This window comes from Alexandromys fortis, unplaced genomic scaffold (assembly GCF_014885135.2).
Source record: "Alexandromys fortis isolate MF-2015 unplaced genomic scaffold, M_Fortis_MF-2015_v1.1 scaffold_121, whole genome shotgun sequence".
Lineage (NCBI taxonomy): Eukaryota > Metazoa > Chordata > Mammalia > Rodentia > Cricetidae > Alexandromys > Alexandromys fortis.
The window spans coordinates 842000-863742 of record NW_026068037.1 but is presented as its reverse complement, the minus strand read 5'-3'; the positions used below and the strand labels follow the sequence as shown (position 1 = coordinate 863742).

The 21743-nt window shown below is 47.9% G+C and overlaps 1 protein-coding gene across 1 annotated transcript in view; it reads left to right on the top strand.

Moving 5' to 3' along the window:
• Daam2 (dishevelled associated activator of morphogenesis 2) overlaps positions 1 to 21743 on the top strand; it is a 117985-nt gene that overhangs the window by 43665 nt on the left and 52577 nt on the right. Inside the window, 2 exon segments of the mRNA XM_050165066.1 lie at positions 19278 to 19503; positions 21451 to 21540. Coding sequence (XP_050021023.1) covers positions 19336 to 19503; positions 21451 to 21540 — 258 coding nt within the window. The 5' untranslated portion in view covers positions 19278 to 19335.

Here is a 21743-nt window from a genome sequence, read left to right as displayed (position 1 = left end):
CTCACTTCAGATAGCAAAGAAAGCTGAGAAAATGCCCCTTGAAGGTTATATGTACAGAGACTCATGCCTGGGTATTCACTGACGTCCATGACTAGGCTGGATCAGGTTGGATCCCTGAAGAGAGATGATAAATGCATAAAATGCATCATTTTTCATATGGCAGTTGAGTGTGTGGAAAATGGAGAGATAAGAAACTAAGGGTATTTGTCAATTTTCTCATTCCTATGACAAAATGGTCAACATAATCAGCTTAAGGAGGGAAATGTCTATCTTGGCTTCTGATGTGGAATGTTCTTCTGTATATGTGTTGCTTTTATTGGTTGATGAATAAAGCTGTTTGGCCAATGACTTAGCAGAGCTAAGCCAGGCAGGAAATCTGAACAGAGGTATATAGAGAGAATCAGGGAGATGCCATGTAGCCGTCAAAGGAGAAAGATGCCAGAACATTACCTGTAAGCCACAGCCTTGTGGCAATACATAAATTAATAGAAATGGGTTAATTTTAGATGTAAGAGCTAACTAGGAATACACGTGAGCCATTGGGCAAGCAGCGTTATAATTATGAAGTTTATGTATGATTATCCGGGTCTGGGCAGCTGGGAAAGGATGGCCCAGTCTCTGTTTACAGGCACCAAGCTTCAAAGAGACTTTAATCCCTCCTAGCAGGGAAGTGATGGTGGAGGGGATATCAGCTAGATTGTCACAGAGCTGTCTGCTCATATGGTGGTGGACAGGATGCAGAGAAAGGCTGTCACTAGAAGCAAGTGGGTGTCATCTTTAAAACCTGTCCCTAATTACCAACTTCCACCAGCATGGTGCAGCTGGCAAGGGCCCCACAGCTTTTCAAATATCACCAAGGATTGGGGTGAAGGGTTCAAAGGGTTTGCCTGTCAGAGTCACTCCCATACTCAAATCTAGGCATTGGGGTATGGGGAGGTAAACGGGCTCATCAAACACGGTATCACAAATAAGGAGTACCATTGGGAACAGAATGCAAGAATGCAGGTCGTCTGCCCCCCTCCCATGTTCTAGCTTCTTATATATGCTCCCTCCTAAGCCACTGGGAGACTCAATGGGTAGGAGATTCCCAAGACACCACCTAGACAGGCAACATTAGAGCTTTTGGATGGCTGTGAGGTAGTAGAATTGATACTGATGTCCACTGATGCAGGGCTGCGGGGTAGCAGGATTGATACTGATCACTGATGCAGGGCTGCGGGGTAGCAGGATTGATACTGATGTCCACTGATGCAGGGCTGCGGGATAGCAGGATTGATACTGATCACTGATGCAGGGCTGCGGGGTAGCAAGATTGATACTGATCACTGATGCATGACTGGATGCTCACTGGCATTCACCAATGGAATGGTGGACCCCTGAACGTTTGTAGGTGGACTATTTCCTTTTCTGTTTTTCTCCCTGACTACCCCTCAGATAAACTCACAGTTTAGATGTAACAGAAGAGAAAATAAAGGGGGGGAGAATAATTTCTTGGTTTCTCTGGGGAAAATATGTTGGGAATACTTTCCTTGTAAAGACATCATAGCTGACATGTGTTCTGACTTCGGAATTCCCACTCATGCCTCACGCATCCCTTATCAGCCACGTCCTCCCATACATGCATCTTATACCTGAAGTAGTTACCTTCCCAAGTAAGTTTCATGGCAGAACCAATAAGAATCTGAACATCCAGATCCTCAGACCCATCATACCGTGGTGGCCCAGGCTTCTGCTCAGAGGGGAGTCTTGGGCACAGGTTCTTAGTTGACTCCCAGTGATCTACAGCGCAGTCCAAAGAAGTATGTTACAAATCCCAGAGGGAGGGCTGCTGGCTCCCCTGCGCTGCTGGCTCCCCTGGGCTGCTGGCCATTGGCTTGGCCAGGAATGACTATAAGGACCCACCGTGTGTGTTGGTAGTGGGCTCCAAATTCCACTTCCATCTTGGAAATGAGAACACAGTAGCTTTCCTTGTCCTTGCAGTTGGGCAGTGATTTCCCTACCTGGTCGGGTGACTGTAGCAGACAGAAGTGAGACAAAGGAATCAGGAGTTGGGAAATATATATACCGACCTTCCCTACCCTCAGCACTCACAGAATATCACAGAAAAGTGGGCAGCGGGTGTGCTGTACTGGGAAGTGCTGGCCTCTAGACATAGCGCTGCATACATGAACTCCCTGAAGCTACACAGAACTTGTATGAGATAAATCTAGTGAGACGCCAGCAGGGAGGTAGGTTCCCAAAGCCACGCCTACCTATGCTACTAGCAGTTGTCAGCTGATAAAGGAAAACAGTCACTTTTGTGGGAAGCAGCAGATGGCTCTCAGGAAGTTGTCTGTGCTGTGGTGATGATCCCACAGTCACGCACACACAGGCAGCACCCGCTGAACTCGGTGGGTTATCTTTTGAAAAGAGGGAGAGAGGCCCTGAAGTCCAGAGGTTAGGGGTCAGGATGGGACAGACCACAGGGAACTGGAGGGAGAGAGTGAGGATGGATATGATTAACAGCATATTACATACATGTATGAGAATTTCAAAGAATAACCTCTTAATAAAATAATCCCATGCCTTAGGAGGCAGAGGCAGGCATATCTCTGTAAATCTCTGGACAGCCAAAACTACAGAGTGAGATCTTGTCTCAAAAAAAAAAAAAAAAGAAAAGAAAAAGAAAAAGAAAGAAAAGGAGGGCTTGCAGTGATGTCTCAACAGTTTAGAGCACTTGTGGAGAAGCAAGGCACCTGTGCCTCACAGCCATTTATATCTCTGGTGTCAGAGCATCTGATGCCCTCCTCTGGCTTCTGCAAGCTCCAGGTGTACAAGTGTAACACACACATACATGCGAGCGAAACATTCTTACATACAAAATAAAGTAAATGAAACATTAAAATTTTTAAGTAAATAAATATTGAGAAAGAATTTAAAAATAGTCAAGGGGAGATAAATTCTTTGCTTTGTGTTTTTAGCGTTTATTTCACCATTAGCATCATGTTATTGATGTCAATTCTATATAAAATGAAGGGAGAAAATCCAGTCCCAGACAAGCATACCATATGCCCATATGCTTCTGATGTGAGTTCTTTTTTTTTTTTTTTTTTTTTTTTACAAATGCCTTAGTGGAAGGGACATTCTGAGATGGAGGCTGAGGGAAGGGCAGGAAGCCAAGTCAGTGAGAGGTGACTAAGATGACCAGAAGTGGCAGAAACCAAGCCAGTGTCACAGGCTCATTCCCAGACTTCCTGCTTCTCCTCTATAAGATACAGATTTGGCATCGCCTCTTCCAGAGAGCCCTTCCTGGTGCGTGCCCCATGAACAATCACCATCTGGGAAGGTCATAGTATTTAGATGCTCCCCTCTGCTCCCAGCCAGGGCCATCTCACTCCTGTCGCTGAGCGTCCCATCTCGGGTCATCAATAGGCTATATATGTCCTTCTACTGGGTCCTCGGGAAAGGATCCTTTTTGTCTTTTGTCTCTAGTACCTGACACATTGAAGCAGGCGGCTAAATGTTGCCTGAAGCTACATGCCAGACAGGGGAGCCAGGCAATGACAGAAGATGGCATGTCTTGATGCTTAACTAGTCTCTAAAGTCTGCAGCAGTGTGGGGCTTGAAGCTCATTGCATGTGCATCTGGTAGTGGGATTTCCTCCATGTGTTTTGTGTGTGCAATAGGGAGGGTGGGAAGACTTGGTTGCATCTCACCCATGGCTGGGAAGTTTGGATGGCTTCAGAGGATGGCTTAGTCAGCAAAGTGTCTAAGTTCAGGCCCCAGAACCTGTGTGAAAACAAAAACTAACACTTGGCATGGGGCCATGTGTTTATAATCCCAACCCTAGGGAAGTGGAGCACCTACTGGTGCTCCCTTGATCCCTGGAATTTCAGGCTGGCCAGCCTAGGCTGTTTAGCAAGCTGAAGGCCAGTGAGCGACTCTGCCAAGGAAACAAAAAGATAGAGGTACCTGGGAAATGACAGTCAAAGATGACCCCAGCCTACACACATGCACATATGCAAACCCATCTTAACAGACATGAACACAGCACATACACATATATGGACATGTGTGTGCATACATACACAGAAGACTTGCAGAACATGAAAAGGAGCCCCTTCCTACTAGGAGTGCATGAGTGCCCATAGCCTGGTATTAGAGGACAAGGGCTCTGTATGTCATTATATCCGAATCTTTCCTGTGCACCCCTGGTCCAGACAACTGCGTATAGATGAAGGCTTAAACAGGAAGAGGTAGGGATAAGCATCAAGCCAAATGATGAAATGAGGGAAGGTAGAGATTGTCAAAGATGGCAGAGACACTACTCTGGTCTGGTGATGGGAAGGAGGCTACTGGTGCTCTCTTGATCCCGGAGGTTCTAACCAGCATAGTAACATTGAGTCAGGATAGCCGGCCATCTGTTGAGGAAAGAGGAACTTGGGAGCAGTGCTGGGAAGTCCTACCAGGACAGGTCTATAGGGAGGGTTTTCTTCCTTTTATTACACTTATCTCCCTCCAGCACTTGGAACTGGAGACATTTCTCAGATTCCTCGAGTCCCCAGGGCAGGGCTAGGAGTGGGAGGGGGCGGGGGGGGGGGTGTTTAAACAAATGAGTCTGGACACAGGCATGTGGAGTGTGGCCCAGGGAGCAGGAGGAGGGGGAGGAAATTGCAGGGTTGGAGAGAGAGAAGCTCTATTTTGAGTGACTGAATCGGCACTACTCTGCCAGACGGATGGCACAGACCCCTGCCATTCTTTCACAGGGGTTCCTCCTCTGTGTTCCCCAGTTTCAGCTCCTGTTCTGGCTCATGTCATCCCACATCCTTAGGCTCTGATGCTTTCCTACTGAGCTATTCTGTCCTTTGCTTGCATTTGGTACGTTCTCCAGTCTTCCCTCTTAAAAAAGCCAATCAGTGTATGTGTGTCCATGTTCACATGTGTGCAGGTGCGTGTGTGAGTGCATGTATGTGGAGGCCAGGGGACAGCCTGGGCTGCTGTCCTTCAGGCGTTATGCACTATCGTTTTTGAGACAAGGTCTCTCACAGGGCTGCAAATCACAAAGTATGCTATGGTGGCTGGTCTGCCATTCCTAGGATCCACCTGTCTCCACCTCCCAACAGTGTGTTCCCTAGTGTGTATCACCAATGCCTGTTTGTTTTTATGTGGCTTCTGGGGATCAAACACAAATCCTTTAAGGCAGACACTCTAACTTAACCATCTCCTTAGCTCTCCTCCATCTTTCTCAAAGGAGCCATCTCCAAACAGCAATGATGCAAAGACCTACAGTGTATCTATGGTCCTACCGTGGGCCAGGTACCATGGGTCAGGTACTAGCCTCCAGGTCCCAACTACCTCATTCAAGTCACAAGAACAGGTGAGGTCATTGTCAGGTTGATCTCTAGCTGACACCTGATGAAGCACCCCCAAACAGGATGAGTAAACCAAGAACACAAGAAACCTCTTAAGTTACCTGGCGGTGGCAAAGCCCCTCTCTCTCTACTCAGAGCTATGAAACTTTAAGGTCAGCTGCATTTGAGTCCTTAGGGAGCTTCTGCTGTGCCGTAGATCTGGTTCTAGGTAGGTTGAAAACTTTCTCCCACCTACCTGGGATCTGCAGGAGGCCTAATTGTTGAGCTCCAGATAAGGGTATAATGTGCAGGTTTCCTGAGCAATCACTTCCCTGATAGAACACAGGAGTACCCCAACCCTTGGGAGAGGAACCGCCCTGACTTCTTGCTTCCCAAAGAGACCCTTGTTTACTGCTCAGTGCTGGTGGTGCCTCAGGGACACCTGGGGAACTGTGCAGAGAGAAACCTTCAACTTTCTTTCTCCAAGGCATGTGGGCATCTCTGGGGATAGGCCAAGGCTCACATATGTGGTAAAGAAAGCCCGACTACTCATCCTCTCTCCCTCCCAGCCCATCCTCAGGAAAGAGGCGAGGCATCTGACCCATAACTCTGGAGGAACTGTGAGCCGGCCTGTTAACTCCCTTTCCAGCTTCTCTTGGATCTTCTGCCTGCAGGGTGGGTGCATCTGTCCAGTCTTGTGGGGAGGCCTACCATTGGTGACTGGGCTTGTGACTTGGCCTTGCTCACTAGGGAATTCAGAAATCTAAAGCCATGGATTCCCAACTGCTTTCTCAGAACCGTGTCAGCTATTCCGGCCTCCATGTGTCTGCTTCTTGGATCCATTTCCGCACTGGCCCTGAACTGGAGCAAGAGGAAGAGATGTTCTTGTATGGGCTTCAAACACCCCCACATCGTGTACTTTATGGAGCTCTTGTTGAATTTAATTAGCTGGCTTGTTCAAGTTGGCTACTTAGTCAGTGGTCAGTAAACACTGCTGCCTGGGATTTATAGCCAAGCCCTTTCTGATCTACATCACATCTCCCAGGGGAACTGAACTCCTAGCCTCAAACTTCTCCCACCAGTTCAAGCTTGACATTAACTCTTTCATTACCACCGAGTTCATCACTAAACTTGAGGCCCTTGGTAGGGATTCATGAGAGGTGACTCAGTGAGAAGCACATGGATTCCTGGTGGAATAAACATGGTTGCAGACATGGTGCTACCACCTATGGGCAGTGGAGCCTGGCTGGTTCTCTTTCTGGACCGAGCTTCATCAGGTGTCACTGAGATCACAGTGGCAGTGACCTTGCCTATTTTGATATGAATTGTGACGACGCCTGAAGCACCTAAAGTGGTACATGACTTCTAGGAGGGATAAGGATAAATGATGGTGATGATGATGATGATGATGATGGTGATGATGATTTAAGATTGCAAGCTTTGCTTTCCTGAACAAGTTCCTGACTGGCACTACTGCTAGTCACTTTGAGATAATCAGATCCACGTGACAACAAAAAGCCAGTAGGCTGTGACTTTAATGGAAGTGGCTGGTTGACTAGGCTATCTCTAGGGCTTGCCATGGTACCTCTGCTTTAGACTGGCCTGGACAGAGTTTTCTGTGTTCCAGCTATTTCAGGTTTCTTGAGTTGGAAAGATTCTTCATAACTGAGACTTTCCAGTTTTAAAATTTGGACAACTCTGACCACACCGGGATGAGCCTCTTGTCCTGTTGGCCTCTACCCAGGCCCTGGGCCCACCTACAGCTTTGGGCTTATTTGATTTGGAGTGGAATCCAAGTGTACCATGTTGCTGGGGAGGTTTTCATTCACAGTCACAGAGAAGAAGAGGTGGATTGTGGGAAAAGTTGGTATAAATACTGCCACAGAGGATGGCAGAAGCAGGTCAAAACTAAACTCCTGTGTCCAGATGGCCACGAGGTGACTTGATATGCACTGCCACTGCAGATCCAGCAGAAAAGTGTAGTGAGACATGAGAACTTGGGGACCTAGGCGCCCATGCAAGCATGTAGCTTGCTGTGCACTTTGGACCTGAAGCCAAGAAGAGGTGTGAGAGGAAAGCTCAGAGTGTAAGGTGAGCAGAGCAGAGCTGCAGCCAGACATGCAAGGCTTCCCACACCAGTGCCCGAGGTGTGGTGGCAACAGAGTCATGTCCTCGGTGCCTGAATGCAATGGGATGCTCCACACAGGTGAATGCAGAACTGACAAAGAGCACTTGTATGGAGACCTGACTGGCTGTCAACGCCAGGTAATCTACAAACACAGAACTTGGTGTGTATGGCAGGGTGGGAGGGTGTAGGAGCTTTGGCCAGCTGTTCAAAATCTGTTTGTAACCCCAGTGTAGGGGATTATGTTCTGTGACACTTGACCCAATGGTTTGATTTTTCTGTGCCCTCTCCATCAAACTTAAAACTGGAGTGCTAGGACCTATGTTGAAGAGTTGCTTGGGCTCCCTATTGAGATGAACGCTGAGCAAGTCAGTTGGTAGAATGCTTGCCCAAACTGCAGGAAACTGTGTAAACCCACAGCATGCCATCAGAACCTGGGATGCAGAGGCAGAAGGATCAGAAGCTGAAAGTCATCCGCGACTACATAGCAAGTCTGAGGAAAGCCTGGGCTATGAGACCTCTGTCTGAGAAAAACCACAGTTTCTTTATATAAGAAAGAAATAACACAGAGGCTGTGCCTGTTGCAGAATAGCAGAGAACAATTAAGGCATTCCGTGGTTTTGAACCTTGGGCCTGCCAGACCATCCCCAGAGAGAGGCAAGGTGGTCTAAAGAGAGAGGAGGGGCAGAGGTCCGGAGGAGGGAGAAAAGCAGACATCCTGGCCCTGAACCTTGTCTGTGCCCCAGCATGCCTACTAAGTGCCAGGCCCTGCACCACGCACTATCTAGTTCCTGCTAAACTGTGGAGATGTGGTTCTTGAATGAGGAATGTCCTGGCTGAGTGAGAGCAGCGGCGATTCAGGAAGCAGTCGATCGGCGTGGAGCTGAGTGGTGCCAGGATAGGGGAGGGCACAGGGAAAGCACTGTAGGAAGACTCACCGGTGCGAGTCGGCAGAATGGGAAGGTCAGTGGGGAGGGCCTCCCTGTGGAGATGGACAAGACACTCTAAGTGGAGGGAGGTTTTCCTTGGGGAAGGGGGCAGGATCCATCATGGGAACAGGCTCTGGGAGGACAGTGTTCGGGAAGGGGTGGGTTCAAGGGAGGCACCGGGTCTGGGAGGCAGAAGCATCTGCAGAAAGTAGGGAACATGCATGAAGAGGGGACAGATCTGAGAGAAGGGCCTTAGGTGGGGTCACAGATGGATGCAAGAAGTGGATTTTCTCTGTGGGGTTTCCAGGATGGATGATCAACATCCCAAGCACTGAGAAAGGGAGACCCTGTCAGTTCGTGGAGAGACTGAGTGCAGAGCTTGCAGACTTGTCAGGGATGAAAAGGGGGTGGTAGAGATGAGATGTTGATGCAGGGCTTGGAGACCGTGTGCGTGGGGGCTGGGCTCTAGATGAAATCTCAGCCTCTGTGGAGAAAACTACTTCTTACAACATTTGTGTGCAAGATGCTGAGGGTTAAGGGGTAACGAAGGGTCATGGAGAAGAGAAGTAGGAGCTCCTGCCATCCATGCATTCCAGAGGCTGAGGCAGGAGGATTTAGGATCAGTTTAGGGCCAGTCTAGGGAGTTACATAGTGTGTTCCAGAACAGGCTGAGCTACAAAGTGAGATCTGGTCTCAGAAACTAAAATTAAAAGGGCTGGACAGATGACTCAGTGATTAAAAGCCCTGGCTGCTCTTGCAGAGGACCCAGGAGCTCAATTCTTATTGGGCTTACAGCCTTAGGTATCTCCAGCTCTAGGGGATCTGCTGCCCTCCTCTGGCCTCTATGGGCACTGCATGCATATGGCACACATACCAGCATGCAGGCAAAATATTCATCCACATAAAATAAAACAAATAAAGCAAATTTAAAAAAAAAATGAAAAATCAGATATGAAGGGTTCAGAAATCAAAATGTCCTGAGTTTACCTGGGAATTCTAGGTATGACTTAACTGCACAAATGTATAAAAGAACATTCCTTTCTGAGGGTCACTTGACACGTCTTGAGAGTGTTTAGCTAAGGTCCACATGCCTTCTAGTGGATACTGGAGAGGAAAAATACCTGGATTCCTTGGATCTGCCGTGAATCCCTTTCTCTTCTTTGCACAGCTGGCTGTTTGAATTTATTCATGAAGAAGGTGCTTTTCCAGGGAATGGCGGGCACTAGAGGCGATTCTCTTGGCACCAGAATCTAGATGGAGCAAAGCTGGTTGTTATAAAAATATAAATGAATACAAAACAAATCAAATACTGTGATTCTCTATGAACTAGGAGGGTGTGGGTGGACTGGAGTGACCAGAAAAGCCACTATTTGGCAAAAGGAGGGATACATGAAGAGGAGATACATGGAGGGGCGATAGATAGGGGTGGAGGCTGATATTGGGGATGAGAGGTGGGGACAGAGACCCCCAGGAGAAGAAGCAGAGCAGCGGTTCTTGACTGTCTTTCAAAGCTAAGCTCTTTCAAGCTTTTATTACTTATCTAATTGTAGAATGATGAAGGACACATAGTCTTTGTGCAGGCTTAATGTATCGCTACTTTAATACCGCATCTTATCATGGACAGTGTTGGGAATCCACTGAACGTAGCCATTCATTCGCTCTTATCAAGTTCCTGCCTCAGGGGAGAGGTCCCTGCCCTCCAGTTCTGGAGCAGTAAGTGGGTCACTGTGAAGGGAAGCGTGGTTACTTGCAATGGAGGAGGGAGGCCAGGGAGGAAGGAGAGATCAGGGTGCTGGGGGCCACTTCTTGCATCGCAGATCAAGGCCGCTGGGTCAGGAAGCCACCCAGATTAAAGTAACATATCTGCCTCCAGTCCTGCCCATCCAGGAACTGTGGGTAACATTTTTGGAAACATACAGGGAGTGGCTGGCCTGGGTTGCACTTCCTGGGAAATCGTGTCCGAGTTGGCCACTGTAGAGATGGGAACGACCAGCTTCATGGTTTTGCAGGACCCAGGGTAAGACAAAAATGTAAGGTTTCTTGTTTTAAACATTAAGAGTTTTAAGCCAGTGGCAGAAGGGTGCAGATCTAGACTGTACCCAGCTGGCATGCCCTGCAGACCAGATCACTTGGACCTCTCTGGGACCATGTGTGGTGAGCTGATGCGGCCGGATGGCTGCCTACGGCTGGGGCTCTGAGCCAGGCTGCTGTCTGAAAAGCCAGGTTCTATTCTGAGAGCTGGGATGGAGATGGTGAGGAGACTGGACTGACATGCATATTTTAGGTAGTGCTGTGGCTCTGTGGACCCTTCTGCTTTGACTAGTGCTGCCGTTTATACCCTCTGATCTCTGCACAGTGGAAAGGTTGTTTCTGAGCTTTGGAATTAGTTTGCATGCTTTCTGACTTCAATCCGGCAAGTTGCAGGTCTTCTCTGAGCCTTCATTTCCTTGTATATAAAAGAAACAAGTTGTTTCCAGGTTCTGGCTATTGCTTGTTTCTTTTATATACAAGGACCTGATTGCTCTTTGAGCTGACGAGAGAGGAGGACTTGATTGGGAGAGGGGGAGGGAAATGGGAGGCAGCGGTGGGGAAGAGACAGAAATCTTTAATAAAAAAAAAAAAAAAAGAAACAAGTCTGGCCTGGGAGCACAGGCCTGTGATCCCAGCTCCTATGGAGGCTGAGGCAGGCGTATCATGGGAGCACAGGCCTGTGATCCCAGCTCCTATGGAGGCTGGGGCAGGCAGATCATGGAAACACAGGCTTGTGATCCCAGCTCCTATGGAGGCTGGGGCAAGCAAATCGTGCATTTGAGTTAGGCCTGAGTTACACAGTGAGATCAAGTATAGTCGGGGCGACTTATCAAGACCCTGTTTCAGAACCTAATTTCTGTTTTCAGCACTGAATAGAGAACTCAGAGGTAGATGTGTACTCAGCTTTGCAAGGCCCCAGGTTTAGTCCACAATGTCTAAAAAGTAAAAGTGGACTTCAAATCATGTTATGGGATGTTGAGATGATTAAATGCAACCGTAACTAGAAAAGTGGATTTCAGGCTTGGTGGTGTGGGCTGAGGCAGGAGGATACCAAGGTCAAGGCCTGACTGAGCTGCAGAGTAAGCTCACAGCCAGCCTGGGTAATGGAGGTCTGTCCCAAAATAAACAGTGAAAATGAGACTGGAGAGGACTGGGTGCTGGCCTGGTGCACTCAACGCGCAGATCTCCAAAAAGGCCAAAAACAGAGGAGGGGAGCGAGCTGGGCCAGGAATAGGGGAGAGAGGGAGAAAGGGACAAGGTGCGTGAACCCAGCCATGCTCTTAATACCCACTAGTATCCTTTGAGAGATGTGTTGGTGTTTTGTTCTGTTTTGTTTGAGGTGTGGAGCTTTGGAACTGTTTAGGATGCATAATTGTCATCAATTTATTTCTTCCGTCTCAGGTTCTCAGAAGCAGCTGATTTCCCATAGCAGAGGCAGGGTATGCCCCAGTGTGAGACACACCCAGGAGAGTCCAGATGCATGTGCTGGACACACACTACACATACACACACACCATACACATACACACATACGCCACTACACACATATACCACACATACACACATCACATACACACCACACACATACCACACATACACATACAATATGTGCACCACACACACACCATACATACACACTACACACATACCATACCACATATACACCACAATATACCAATATACCACACATGCACATAGATCTACACATCTACTCCATGTGTGCACATATGCCTTCCACACACCACACATATACATAAACTTTCTGAAAGTATACAACCACACACATGCACATAGATCTACACGTCTACTCCATGTATACACATATGCCCTCCACACACCACACATAAACACAAACCATCTAAACTCATGCAACTGGACACATATAATCTTTCAGTATGTACCATAAAAATTTATGCCACCTACACATTTGCATACTACACATATGTATATGCTATCTACACACAACACATATGTACACGTTGTCTACACACATGCACATGCAAATATACCATCTATACAACAAAACACATTTACCATACATACACCATCTACACACACTACACATGCATATATACCATCTATATACCATACAGGTACACACACCACATATGCACACATACACCCATCTACACATATCATATATACCATCTATACATACACACACCACACAGATGTACACTACAATCACATATTCTATCTACATATATACTCTACATGCATATATAATATATGCATACACCACACATACTTTGTACATGTGCCATTTACCCACAGGACATATACATATATAGCATCTAGTGTACCACATACATGCACTATTATGCACATATACCATATATATATATACCTTAAAAGCACATTTAACATTCACACATTCCACAGCCATATATCATCTACACATACTCTACATGCACATATACTATTCACATATACCATACAGATCTTTGCTATAAAGATGGTGTGTGGTTGACAGATGAGACTATATGAACAAGCTGAGGAGGAACTGAAGGACCACCCCATAGGTGCCATTTTCATTTATCTTCTCGTATGTAGATCAGCATCTTTCCCTCTCCTTTGATCCCTGCCATCCCTACTCTGTCTTCAATAGCTGAGGTTCATAACGCTCCATGATATTTTGTCATTATTGTACAGTGGATCCATCTTGCCAGGCCACTTGTTGTTTCAGCATGCAGTGTTCTGTGTAGCTGGGTAAGACTGATTGTTCCTTTCCTTCTCCAGTAGTGTGTGGATAGCTTCTCAGCACCAGGAAAGGTAGCCAGCAAGGGTGAATCTTTCAGGTCAGTACCAGCTGGAGTTCTCCATGCTCTATGGCTCACGGGTCTATGTCTTCAGCAATAGGGTCGTCTGTCAAGTTCTAGAGGATAATCAAGAGCATTGGCACTACCTGGTAATGTTTGGGGGCCTATGGGGCCTCACCAGCCAACATCTCCAAAAAAGGATTTTTAATTGTTAGCCTGTGGTGTCTAGTGGATTTATAACCCTTTTATAGGATAATCCCACTTCATATCTCTGCGTGTGCACAAATGTTCATATGTGTATAACACACACATACACACTGTACCACTTTTCCAAAGGGTTGTGTTAGTCATCCCTCCTATGTTTCTCCTCTACCCTACTCACCCATCCCCCAACCCATTTGACTTTTTCCAAGGTCACTGTAAAGTTGACCCAAGACCTCAGAGTCTCCAGAACAACTCACAGGAAACAGAAAAGCCCAAGTTAGAAGCTCTGAATCTGTAACATGTTTGAGAAAGCTCTGAACTGATCATGACTTAGGATATTGGGCAGGAACTCTGAGGTTTGGTGGTTCTGAGCAGATGTGGGTTGGAATCCTCCCTGTGTTGTCAAATGGCTGTAGGACCTTCTGCCATGTCCTGGCTCTCTTGGAACCATAGTTTTGTTGTTGCTATTTGTTCCTTAATCACTACTTTTTGTGTGGGAGTACAGATATACACACAGATGTCATGCACATGTGTGTATAGAAGCCAGATGCCAACCTGGAATGGTGTTCCTTAAGGGCTCTCCACCCTGCCTTGTGGATTCCTCACTAGTCTGAAGGTCACCAGTTTGACGAGGCGGTGGCCCAATGAGTGCCAGGGGTCTACCCGTCTCCCTGTCTCAGTGTTGGGATTTACAAGTGCAGGCTTCCACACATGGCTTCTCATGTTGGTCCTGGGAAATGGAACTCAGCACATCATACAAGCACATCAAGTGTTTTGTGAACTACCCATCTCTCTAGTCCCTTAATTATGTCTTTCTACTGATACCATTGACCTTGGGTCTTTACTGGTATAAAATGTAGATCCACTCCAGTGCCTTTCATGCCATCAAATCTGAAGTATTAACATTATTCTGTCTTTAATTACGACCAAGAAATAAATAACACTGATGGGGGCCTTTGAAGTTCTAGGATGCAAGCTGTGCAGTGTGGAGAGATGAGGGTTCAGGGTCAGGGTTAGAGTGGACTTAAATAGGAACAGATTCGAGACATAGGAAGTCCTTCCTGCCTGACTTAGGGTGGGATGTGGGGAGCTGGGATGCTCAGAATAGGGGAGTCCCTTGGGAAACCTTTGGGAAGAGATGGAGCCAGATAGTGAGAAAGGTTGGGGGTTGTAGAGTCCTTGGAGATCTTCAGTCAAAGGCAACTGTTACGTTGAGTGTGCTAGGTCTCAGAGAGAGGGACACTATGAGACACCATGAACGCTGACCCTCAAGTGTAGTGACAGAGCTGGGACCAGCCCCATTCTCAGAGTATGGGGAGATTATGGCAGTGGGGGTGAGTGGAAGAGACTCTTACAGCTCACAGAAGGTGTTGACCCCATGGCTTTGTGTCCCCATAGGAAAGAAGAATGTGGGGGGAAAGATGCTGCAGTACTGGGGAGGCTTCCATGGATAGAAAAATAGGTCATGCTGGAGGCAGGTTCAGCCCCTCTGGCCTGAGCTCAAGTCGCTGGGCTTTCTTCTGCTCTTGTTTCCTGCTGTCCACCCCCAGCCCCGTGGCTTCTCAATTCTGCTCCTCTCTTTAAAGGGACTTGTCACAACACACTGCTCTGGCTTCCTCACCTTCCCACTCTCTGCCCACACTCAGTCACTGACTTCTGCTTTCCTTTCTTTTTCTTTTTAAATTTCAATTGATTGATTGATTGATTTGGGATGCAATGTTGAGAATTGAACCTGGAGTCTCATGAATGTCAGGCAAGCATTCTACCACTGAACTGTATCCCAGCTCTATTTGTGGTGTGTCTATGCGTGCGTGCGTGTGTGTGTTTGTGTGCGTGTGTGTATGTGTGTGTGTATGCATGTGCATGCACACAGAAGGCAACCTCAGGTATTGCTCATCCACCTTCCTATCTCTTTTGGACATATAATCTCTCACCAGCCTGAAACTTCCCGAGTAGGATAAACTGACTAGCCAGCAAACCAGCAAGCCCCACTTGTTCTCCTGTCTCCTTCTCCCCAGCTCTGGGATCACACAAACAACCATGTCTGACATTTTTTCACATGGATTCTGGGGATTGAAGTGGGGTCCTCATGCTTGCAAGGGAAATCTTTAGCAGCTGAGTCATCTCCCTAGACTCCAGCCCTGGTTTGATTAATGCACAGTCATTGTGTATACCTGTGGAGTACAAGGCCACACGTCCACACAGACTCATTTTCTGTAAGATCAAATCAGCATAATTAGCCTATCTGTCACCTCAAAACCCCATCAGCTCTTCACTAATAGAGTGAGTTTGGAATGCAAGAAAAGGCCAGTTCCTTGAGCTCAATTTCTCAGGTTCTGAAACTAAATCCGGTGACTTCTGAATTCCAGTAGGCAATTCTTGTAAGGCTGGACCTAAGCATCCCATTGATGGAATGTGTTTCTGGGCAGGTCCAGTCTCGTTTGTGGTGGCCCTGAGACCAAAGTCCAGCAGCCATGTTGGTCTCCACCTATTGAGAACCCAGGTCCCCATCCCTTTATGCCCATGGCCTTGTTCACCCCTCACAGAATGCCTGCCGAACACTCGGTGATTATGTCAGTATCTCAGAGAAGGCACCTGAGCTCCTAGCTAGGAGATATCCTTAAGGTCACCACCAGCCAGAAAAACAAAGTCAGAGGTCAAAGTTCAGGATGCCTGACTTCCAGACCTCAGCTCCTGGCACTTCCAGCAAGTGGCTGGAGCTAAGAAAGCAGATGGGCAGAGGTATAAGCAGTCTCTGTGCCTATCTCCTCGGAAAAGAAATGTCAGCGAGATAATTTCACAAGGATACCGACCAACCAGAGCAGTAGTGGCTGTGAGCAGCTGTGTAAACCTGTTCCAGCTTGACCATCTTAGCTCATATTCCTGATTTGGCAAGGCCTGGTAGGGTGGCAGAGCAGAGGATGCTGAGGAGATACAAGATACAAGAAGTTGAGGGGTGAAGGCAAGAAGAGAGGGCCACAAGTCCTCTGGGCATCATTCTGACCCTCATAGAGTTCCACCATGCTCCTAGCCTGGCCTCATTGCCTCTGCGTCTGGAAGCTTCTTTATGTCTCTCCACTCAACCCAAGAGGTCTTGCTCTGCAGCTCCTTTGGATTCACAAGGCTGGTGAGACAGAGGGAGCTAGCTTCGGATTCTTCACCATTACCCATCTGCCCTCCGATTGGAGCCTGACAAAGCCTGACACTCTGCCACTAGGACCTTGTCTCATCCACTCTGGGGCTTAACGTTGGCCGTGGTCAGCTTGGCAGAATCTAGAACTACCAGAGGCAACTCTCCGGGCTTGTCTGTGAGGGAGTCTCTCGATTAGGCTGATTGAGGTGCAATCTGTTCCCCAGGCTGTAGTCCCAGACTGCATAAAAAGAAGAAAGCAAGCTAGGTGCTAGCTTCCTCCTGCGTCACTGACTACAGATGTGATGTAGCCAGCTGCCGAGCACTCCTGTATTCCACGTCCTTCCCATTATGAGGGACTATACCCCCAAAATTCCTTAAGTTGCTTTTGCCAGGAATTTTGTCCCAACAAAGACAGAGTAACAAGCACCACTCAGCTTGGTCACCAGCTCTCAAATCCCATAGAAAACCCCAGAGATCCCTCCTGGAGCGTCTGAAGTCTCTGTCACTATGGCCCAGGATAACAACTCCTCCATCCCAGCCCTACAACTCTGCTCTTACTCCTTGAAAAGGTTCCCGGTTGCTTGTCATCTGCTAGTGCCAAGCAGTTTCAATTGGTATTTCCTGGCTGCTTAGTAAAAGACCCTGTCTCCTGATTTTCCGAGAACAGAGGGAATGGCTAAGTTGGCAGATCTATGGACTGAGCACCCGCTGAGACAAGGCTTTGTTACCTATAGAGAGGAAGGTCACCAGAGAGGCGGGGATGCAGCCTCTGCCTTCAAGGTGCCTCAGATATGCACGAGGGCTGGTGTTTAATCAACAAAAGAAGCACTGTCACATGGCTCTTTTAAACTGCTTTATTTAAGGCTGGTCTGAACCTAGTCAAAAACCTACCACACAATTTATAAAGAAAGATAAAAATGGAATCATTTTTTAAAAGTCCTAGAATGGCAATTAAAATGGGTTGTAATTTAAATGAGACCTGATAGAGTTTCACAACTACTAGGTAAATTGTTAGAAGTCCCAGAGTAAAGGGCTATTCTCTAGAAAGTTCCAGGGCACACATGTGCCATGTTTGACTTCTTTATTTCACTGTAAGATTCTAGAGCTTGGTTCAAAGAAATGCTTCACTGTTGGTATAGCAAGTTCACAGGGCTACAGTAAAAACTTCTCACATTGCTGCACAGGGAAGGGGCTGGCAATGAAGAGTCGCTCGCTGATGGACCATGCCCCAGGTGTGGGCGAGGAGTGTGCAGGCATCTGGAGATGTGGCTGTTAGAGTCACATGGGTACAGAGTTAGCTCACTGATGGACCATGCTTCAGGTGTGGGCGAGGAGTGCGTGGGCATCTGGAGATGTGGCTGTTATCTCGTTGGGATTACGTGCTTGGCCCTGTCAGTATTTTCGACAATGATGTAGTGACAGCTGTGGGTATGTCTTCATGTGGTAATAATCCAGACTAAGGAGAGAACAGCTAAGTACCAAGACTCAAAAATAACTCAACAACCCCACCAAATGAAATAAAGACTGGCAAGATGCTTACCAGGTAAAGGTGATTGCCACCAAACCTGGCAATTGGAGTGGATTCCTGGAATGCACATGGCGGGAGGAGAGAACTGAGTCCCATCAGTTCCTCTGACTTTGCATGTGTATCACGGTATGCAAATGTTTGTGAGTGAGCATGCGCACACAACACACGCACACAGAGCAAACAAATGAATCCTACATCTCTATTTAGATAATGGAGCTCTGTATGTAAGATGGTGGGGAGAAGACCTGAGAAAGACTGAATATGTGAATCTTGTTAGTCTCAGGTCATCTGAGGTGTGTTAGGAACCAGAGGTGGAGGATGGATCTGCCCTGAAGCGGTCTGTGTTCCAATGGCCTAGCTTAAGCAGTCCAGGGCAGCCATGGCAACCATGGTGGGAGTCAGTGCTGCTCCTCCAGCTGGCACCTCTCTGAGTGAGGTTTCCCCAGGGGCAAGCTAATGAATTAACCCCTCCTGTTCCAATCCACCAGTCAGTCCCATTTCCTGGTTAGAGTAGTGTCCTCTGTTCTTGGTGGGTATGAAAAGCGCATCTGACACCATCCCAAAGGGCAGCCTCATCTGACCTGGGCTTTAATCTCCCAACTCTCCTCATGCCGAGAGCACTGGCCTCCTTCAAGGCAGATGGATGAGCCGTTGCCTTGTGGATATGCTGTGCTACTTGAATCTGAGTACAAGAGAACGGGTGAGAGCTACGAAGGCTCTTTCCATCCTTGCTCCTCTGGAGGCTTATGCCTCAGGATTTGAGTCCTCTAATTAGCTCGGAGTTCTTCCAACAGTTGTCTTCTACCCTCCCCTCCCATTGCCTTTAAAGCCATCTCTCCCCAACCCTGAAATGGATCAGATCAATGAACTTTGGTGTATGTTGATCCTCCAGGGGCAGGGAACTCCTAGAATAGCCTCATCACAGGTATGGGAAACATCAGATTGACACCAACTCTGACCACCTCAAGGTCCCAGATTGTGACTGCTATCCTCTTTATGTCTCCAGGGACAAAGAAAGGGAACAGGGAAATGTCCACATCACAAACACCTGCGAGTCTGCTGAGGGCAGATGAGCAACTCCAGGTGAAGACAGAAGAAGCAGAGTCTGAGAGAGGGGACAGGCCTTTGCTAGTGAGCTGATGGCCCCCAACAGTCTCCATAACAGGAGTTCTGAAGGCAGAGTGGCCTCTGTCCCTACTTTTCTCATATCCACCTGTTCTCTCTGTCCTGTTACCTAGATTGTGCCAATGAGGACCTAAGGCATCTGCCTGCTGACCATCCCAGCCTGCAGTGACCATGGCTCTGAGCAAGAGGAGTCACCATGGCCTGGGCTTCCTTTGCTGCTTTGGAGGCAACGACCTCCCTGAGATCGACCTCCGGGACAACCACCCGTTACAGTATCTGGAGTTCTCCGGTCCCATGCCGAACCCAGAGGAGCTCAACGTCCGCTTTGCAGAGCTGGTGGTCAGTGAGGGAGGGGTGGAGAGGGCGCTGATGCAGGAGAGTGGGTGAATAGACAGCAAAGAAGGGAGAGGACAGGAGTCTGAGTGCCGAGTTACCCCCTCTGCAAAGCTCTTCTTGGGGGTGAGGCATTGCTTCCCAGAGCACCCTCGCTGTAGAGGAAACAGACCCTTGCTGAGGCACACAGCGCAAACTGGCCTGCAGGACAAGCGATCTGCCTCAGTTCCCTTTGACTCTGGGTCATCTCGTGCTAGACCAGCCTGGCTGCCATTAAAGGGGTCAGATCATGAAAAGAGACTTTGAGAACTCCTGATAGCTTTCTCTCAGTTGCTTTCTGGAATTTCTGTCAGGGTCTTTAATTTCAGAAGCAAGCAGAAAGGGGTTCTAGAGGGGACTCTGCGAGCCTTGGACCAGGAGGATGAATAACTGGAAATATGGAGGCAGAGATATCTGGCTCCTGGGGCCTGACTGAGATCTAAGAAGACCGTCTCCTGGCCTGTGAGGAGAACATTGATGCAAGAGTTTCTTCTTGTCACTAAACCTGTAGACATGTTTAATTGCAAAGGCATGGGAGCTGATTGGCATTGTTTTAAGCATGCGGTATGTGCTGTCCAGTGGCTAAGCTGCTGGCCACCTGAGCTGAGCCGAGCTGAGCTGCTGATCACCCCCAGCAGGACAGAAAGAAAGAGTGAAATAATGAGCCAGGTGTAGTGGTGCACTTGGGGAGTAGGGATGGCAGGAAGATCAGGAGTTCAAGGTCATCCTTCGCTACATAGTGAATTCCAGACCAGTCTACGCTGTAAGAGAACCTATCTCAAAAAAAGAAGAAAGAAATTGAAAGAGAAAAGGGAAAATGTAAATTATATTACTGACATTCCTTACATTTATTAAACTGTTGAGATGGTCATATTTAAGTATATTAATTGGAATAAAATGTAGCATTAAAATTAACTTCATTAATTTTTCCTCTTTAATATTTTTGTGTGACTAGAACATTTTTAAATATGCCACTTTCACTATATTTCTATTTAACAGTTCTGACCTAGGAAAGGAGAAGTCTTAAACATTCTCTCTAAAGCCCTAGGGCTAGAGAGATGGCTCAGTGGTTAAGAGTGTTTGCTGCTCTTACAGAGGACCCAAGGTTGGTTCCCAGCACCACACTGAGTGGTTTTTAACTCCCTGTTATTTCAGCTCCAGAGGATCTGATGCCCACTTCTGGCTTCCAAGTGTACCTACACTCATATCCTCATAACACACACACACCAAACAAACCAAACAGCTCCTTAGAAGTCCCTCAGCAAGCCAAACCTGTAAAATCATTCAAATTACCAAGACCCCAAAATATGACCACCCTAGAGGCTTGCTCCTCAGGAAGTATAGCCCAGTTCTGTGGAGCTCTGAGCCCTGCACCACCTCACTTGGTGTCCTGTAGGGTTGAGTGTCAATGCCTCCTTTAGGATGGTGTCCCATTCCCACCGCTCAGACTCTGGCCCTCACCCCTCTGGCTCAGCTTCTCCAGCCCATGCTAAACTTGAAGGGCGCAGGAAAATTCGGAGGAGAAATTCAATAGGCAGGCAGAAGGGTGGGAAGATCTGAGAAAGGCAAGGCCATATAGTGGCATGGCCATTAACCTAAGGTGTTGGCAGACCTTGTAAAGACAAGCAACCCTGCCCCGGATGCATCAGACAAGGGGACAGTGGAACAAAGGTGGGAAAGGCAGGAACAAGCTGGCCTGAAGCAGGAAGGGGGTGCATGAGGACAAGGAGGTGTGCACAGGAAGAAAGGGAGCGCTGGGCAGAGGCAAGGCTCGGGACTCTGCTTCTAGTAGGACAAGAGTTGCCTTATGGTGTGGTATGCTCCCTGGGAAGAGGATCATAGGCTGCAGGGTAGTTTGGAGTGTGCTGAGCTGTATGGCTTCATACACAGGCATGATTCTTCTTGTCTTTGTAGGATGAATTGGACCTCACAGACAAAAACCGAGAGGCTGTGTTTGCACTACCACCCGAGAAGAAATGGCAGATCTACTGCAGCAAGAGGAAGGTAGTCACCCTCCTCAGACCCTCAGACCCTCCTGCTCCGCCTCAGGGGTCACCCCTACAGACCCTCCTGCTCTGCCTCAGGGGTCACCCCTCAGACCCTCCTGCTCTGCCTCAGGGGTCACCCCTCAGACCCTCCTGCTCTGCCTTGGGTCACCCCTCAGACCCTCCTGCTCTGCCTCAGGGGTCACCACCACAGACCCTCCT